The following is a 6,000-nucleotide window of genomic DNA, read 5'->3' as shown; positions in this document are numbered from 1 at the left end:
CTCCAAAAGCACTTTAACAATGTAAAACATTACGTACTTTAAATGCTGACTTTCCAGCAGAAACGACTTCCAACACTGCCTTCTAAATCTGTGGATTCAGCATACTGAGACTAGAAGTGTGTGCTGAAAACAAACCAGCTGTGGATCTGGGTAATACTTCTTCACTATACACATTTCTTCAGAAAACAGATGACAATATCGGGTTTTGCTCTGTTTTGCCACAAGAGGGCACTCCCTTAATTCGCGTCATTCCTAAGGCAATGTCCATGACCAGAGACAAGATAGACTCGTTTTCTATCTAAACCCTTATTTCAACTTTTTACATAGATAAATTGAGAAATTTCATTCTGTTTGTGTTCTCAGCATGCATTTGACTTACATCAAGCTACTAGGCAATATTATTTAGCTGTGAGAACACACTGTGCTTCATAAATTACTGATAAGACAAAAAACGATGGGAAGTAAATAGGATTTCCCTTCATTACCTTTAGAAATAGCAGTACACTGTATTAACATGACTCATTCTTCTCAGTGATAAACTCAGACAGGTCACAATCAAAAGGAAAGATCTTAAGATGTGCTGCTTTCAGAAGCATGAGAAATTTATGAAACATGAGAAAAAATGTGTTAAATTTTTTGCCCGCTTGTGAATGCTTAGCTATTTGAATTTGCTTAAATATGCCATCATATGCAACAATATACAGCGCAAGCATGGTCCACACAGGAAACTGACTCAAGCACTCAAAGTCTGAAGATTGTCATGTCCTCCCTAATGCAAAACTCTGATTGCATTGACCTACTTAGAATCAGATAGTTAAGAAGGTTTTGTTTAAAATGCTTCTAAACAGTCATCATGAATGTATAGTATAACTTATCATGGCGTTTTTGTTTTCAGTCCCAATATTTTATATATATGAACCTGTGTCATTTACCAAAACCAAGACTGATTTCTCCCTCTTACTTAAGTCCAAATAAGATTTTTCCCAGAAACAGTAGATGGATTTCATCCATCAAGAGTCAACTATGTTCCTGGGCAATCGGTAATGCTCTGGCCTAATCCTTGCTTTCTTCTCCTGAGGGTTGGCATATTTCCACTTGGATGGAGACATTTTCAGCTTTTTTCTCTTTTTATCAGTACACCACACTTTTTCACAGTATTCCTCCACTCTCTGGAAGTTGCTGTAACCTATTAATTGAAGAAATTCTTTGTACCATGGCTTTGATGCTTGAGGTATACTGCTCTGCATCGGACATGGCATTTTGTGAGGTATCTCCTCCTCATAGTCTTTATTGAACATTTCATCTACACGTTCTTCCTCGACTATTTCCAGGGTGATTTTCCTGACAGTGTGAACAATGCTGTGTTCCACTGTCTGACAAAAATAGGTCCCTGCATCCAGCCGATGTAGCTTCAGGAATAGGAGGCCAAGGTCCATTTTGATTATTCTGTCGTCTGTCTTCACCTAAAAAAGAGATTGATGCAGTTATAGAGCACAGGCCTTTACTGTTACATTAAATCAGTGCAATTATTTTGAAAATGTACTATCATGAAGGTAATATTAAATTTTGAGAGGAAGATTAGTGACCCAAGATCCTTTAATTCAATTTTTAAATAACAAAAATATTTACTTGAAGTAAAGAAGAGGTTGCAGTGTGAAAGGAAAGTGGTCTAAAGAATCTGGCAAGCATGGTAGAACATACAGTAGAGCAGGGATTTTTCTGTTTTCCCAGCATGGGTTAGCCACTGGTGGCTAAATCACAGAAGGAAATAAAGTTGAAATATGCAAATAAACTACTGAATGGAAAACAAACAGGCATTTGCCAGCTGTCCTGCTAAAACTGTCCCTGTGACAAATGTTTTTGAGGCAACACTCATGGTTATTTGTATATCTAACTGCAGGACCATTGAGATCTTAAAGCCTTGGTTCTGAGTTTGGTGTTTGAGTTGCCCCTGCAGCTCCTGAGAGCCAGGCTATTAACTACGAGACATTCATGGATGCTAGCAAGCAGGGAGCACTGGGCTGTCTAATCCAGCCAGGAGAGGTGCTCAGAAGAATGAAATCCCCATCTTTGTATTTAACAGCAAGGTGCTGAATGCTAAGCAGAAGAGAAGTACTGGGTGATGAATAAATGGAGAGTGGCCCTGCAAGAAGCTAGGGGATATTGGTGGATGTAGAACTTGACATGAGCCGGCAATGTGCACTGGTAGCCCAGAAAGCCAACCATTTCCCGGGCTGCATCACAAAAAGTGTGGCCAACAGGTGGAGGGAGATGACTCTGCCCCTCTGTTCTGCACTTGTGAGACCCCATTTGGGGAACTAGCTTAGCATGAGGTGATACAGCTGCATCACCTGCTAGTTTGATTTCAAAGGTAGCCTACATTGACTAGTTCCTGCATAGATCTCTTCATTATAAAAGTCCACTTTTACTATCAGATGAGTCCCACTCCAGACATTTGCAGATGTCTTTGGCTCAGCTGGGGTGTCGCACTTGCTGTGGATCGTAGCTGCTAGGCAGTTAAGGCGACCATCCTTACCCTTTGGTGGTCTGAGGCTTTTCTCCCTAAGTCCTTCCGCATACTCTGTGAGGTTAGCTACACTGATGTGTATCAGAGAGGTATTGAGGAGTAAATATAGTAACACTATGCACTTTCATAATAGGGAAATATATGTAAAAGAGGCAGAGAATTCACCAACACCCATTTGCAGAAGGTTCTGTAATGTAATGGGTGAGGCAGCAGGAATGAATAGATGTTAAGCTAGACTAGCACTGCGAGTAGAATGTGCACATCTCACCTCTGCAGTAACACACCAAGAGAAGTGCTGGATTCTCTTTCGTTTCAAGATCTTAAATTAAGTTTCACTACATTTCTAACATCTGCATTCAAGATACTGAATGCAAACACCAGATGAAATTCTCAGGTCTATTAACTCGTGAGAGCAGTTGAATATAATGATTTTCCCTTACATCCATGTACATTTCAGCAGCTGATGACAGGCCTTTCAGTGAAGGTTTGATATTCCTAACCACGGGTTCTTTTGGCTAAAAGGTTAGGCTATAAGAATATTTACCTCTTCCTTCTTAGTTTCATGTGCTCGCTGGACAAACCAGATTACTTTTGCTTGTAAGGTCCGAGGGGTGCACTCCAGAAGGGTACTGTTGTACTCTATTCCATAAACAAGTCTCTCCTCAGTCTTCTCCAGGACTTCACCTGCAAGGAAAAGAAATGTTTTAAAAATATGTGTTACTGCCAATGTTGCACTCCGTGTTCAGGATATATTTACTTATAAGAGTAAAGTTGAATTTAGATCCAACCAGATAGTGACTGAAAAGTAGTGTCTGGTGAATGTCTGACCTGCTGAGTGTATTTTCTCATCATCTCAGACTCACAGGATCTGGCCATAAGATAAAAGAATCAAATTTTGCCATGATTCGGGAAAGATTTTACACAAAGAAACAGACTCAGCCTTTCACACTGCTAATTGCTTGTTCCTGGTTCTTATGAATAGTGCATCTATTTCATTTTCAGTTGGTGAAACAGAAGGATTCAATACATGCCTAAATATAATAAATAATTACATATTTTTAGGGATAAAAATCAGAACACGTAGCCTTTTGCAGCTTGAAACTCTTAAAAACTATAAATATCCTAACCAATATTATACATATCTATGTTATACACATGTAAAATGAATGTTTAGCTTTGGCCCAAGAGTGCTAATAAAAACAAGGTGAATGAAATTAATCAAAACTCAATTCTGCTTTTCTGTCCAACAAAACATCTGGAGGAAGATAAGCTAGATGTTACACTGGAGGAGGCCAACTGCCTCATTAATATTCACAGTAGTGAAAAATATTTTTGAGACCAAGCAGTTTTATACCCTAAAAAAATAAAAGGTTTGATACCAGTGTGATTTCTTTGTTGCATTTCAAACTTGCTGTATAATTAATATTTCATAATGGAATATACTTTTCCAAAATTTACTATATACTCCAAAGGACTCCAATTTTAATGAAGCTTTCTCTGGTAAAATGTCTAGCCTATACTTAATATTTAAAATATCCTTTTTTTTTACTATCTATCTAGAAGAATCTTTTATACTTGATTTTCTTTCTTCTAGAAATGTATTGGGTGTTTTCGTGCAAAACAGTGAGAATGTCCAGGCAACGGTTTTCTGTCTGTTTTGTCATTCCTCTTATCAGTGTTTGAAATCAACACTTCCAAGGTTTGGAAAACAACGTTAGACACAATAATCTATAATTTTTTAGGACAAATCTTGATAACAATCATAAACATTTGTATTCTGCCATGTTATAGCCCATGTCTGTGTTAGGGAGCTCCTTTAATTCCCAATTCTGGCTGAGTGTCCTCACAGTATTTCGTATTCATTTCAGAATTCAGCCCTGTTGTTTCCTATCTCCACCCATCGTCCCACTTGCATTTCCATTGGAAGCCCTTGAGATGTATCAGCCACATTCCTCATCTGAATGACAAGGCTGCAGGACTACATGAACACTGTGGAATGAAGGTGACCCACCATTGAAACAAAGTCATTTTTAGACCTGGATGACGTAGGCTCATCCCCATGATTCTTACAACTTTTTATAGGAATATGCCATTAAAAACTCAGGTGAGATCACGGTCTGGCTCATACTCTTGGCAAAGTCCGTGCTTTCTGCTCCAGGCATTTGCTAGCAATTTGTAAACGTGTGAGTAGATTACCAATGAACTGTTGGCCAAAGCACTGCTGCGCTGCATTTCCGTGTCGAACATCTTGTCTGCGGAAACGTCTGGAGGGGAAAAAATGGAATTGTTTGAGATAACATGTTTAGCTTACAGATTGTTGGGTTTATGCTAAAATGGCATTCGTTAAAAACATGAGGAGCTAAATCTTGATTCCTGAAAATTTAACGCTATTGTGAGAAGTGCTCACTTACGCGTTGGTATTTTCTCTCTACTCGACATATTGGGAATCACATGCCTGAAGAAAAACCCCACACTTGTCTAGGGAAGAGGCACAACTATGCGTCCTGTTTATACTGACTACATTGATGTTATAAGTACTAAAACAAGATGCTCTGAACCAACTGGGAAACATTCAGTACTAGGAAAAGTCAAAGGGACCTTTAGCCTGTCTTTGGATTCTCTCCCTATGGAAGCCAAGGAAATTTTCCTCCTTTAGTTTAGAAGAGTTTGCCCTGTACGTGAATGGTAGTCCTTTAACCCTTCACTTTCCTGTTATTTTTTTCACTTGGAAATCTCAAAGTGTAGAGCAGATACTTTATTTTATGACATCTGAGTTGTTAAGCTCATTTTTCTCAATAGGGAAACATCTCATGCCTGGAAAGTGAGCTAGTTGCAGAACTATGGTCAGAACCTAGGAGCCCTGGCTGAGACCTGGAAATAATGCAATTGCTTTTCAGAGAAAAATTGTTGTGAGTTTTGAGCTTCGGAGTTTTTATATACATTTACAGAAAAATAATTAAAACCATAATTGTGTGATGTATTCCCAGAAGAATTGTGCTTTTATATGGCAATATTTTTCTCTGAGTGTCCCGATAATTAGAATTAAGATTGTTTACTAGGGAAATGAAAGAGCCTATTGGAATGTCTTATCTTGCCGGATGTATTATTTCCAACAACCTGAAAAATACTAAGAATACCTTTGTTGTATTTGCACAAAGAGTATTTCTACACAGTATGACCAATGCCATACATAGCAAATCAACAGAAGTATGCAATGCAGAAAATCTTACAAGCAGGTATGTGTACAGTATAAATCATATATGATAGAAACAAGCAAAGCCAACCAGTTTCGCTATTCTTTGCATTTACTATTCAAATAATGCTTTTCTCCAGTGCTATGTGAACACAAAAGACAGTATTTTTATTTGATGCAAATGGAATTTACTGATACTGTGTAGATTTATACTGTCTAAAGATCTTGCCCATAGATGTTACTCATCATATATCTAAACTGGTAGTAGACAGTGATTATT

General features: G+C 38.2%; 1 protein-coding gene across 1 annotated transcript in view; it reads right to left on the bottom strand.

Moving 5' to 3' along the window:
• Nucleotides 1-1,010: 1,010 nt before the first annotated feature.
• SEMA3E (semaphorin 3E) overlaps nt 1,011-6,000 on the bottom strand; it is a 154,774-nt gene continuing 149,784 nt past the window's right edge. Inside the window, exons 15-17 of the mRNA XM_086609692.1 lie at nt 4,724-4,791; nt 3,072-3,211; nt 1,011-1,463 (exon numbers count right to left, since the gene is read on the bottom strand). Coding sequence (XP_086465818.1) covers nt 1,011-1,463; nt 3,072-3,211; nt 4,724-4,791 — 661 coding nt within the window. The remainder of the gene's footprint in view (nt 1,464-3,071; nt 3,212-4,723; nt 4,792-6,000) is intronic.

The sequence above is a fragment of the Tauraco erythrolophus genome, chromosome 4, assembly GCF_009769465.1.
Source record: "Tauraco erythrolophus isolate bTauEry1 chromosome 4, bTauEry1.pri, whole genome shotgun sequence".
Taxonomy (NCBI): domain Eukaryota; kingdom Metazoa; phylum Chordata; class Aves; order Musophagiformes; family Musophagidae; genus Tauraco; species Tauraco erythrolophus.
Note: the sequence above shows the minus strand (reverse complement) of the source record. Positions and strands in the feature narration are given on the sequence as shown.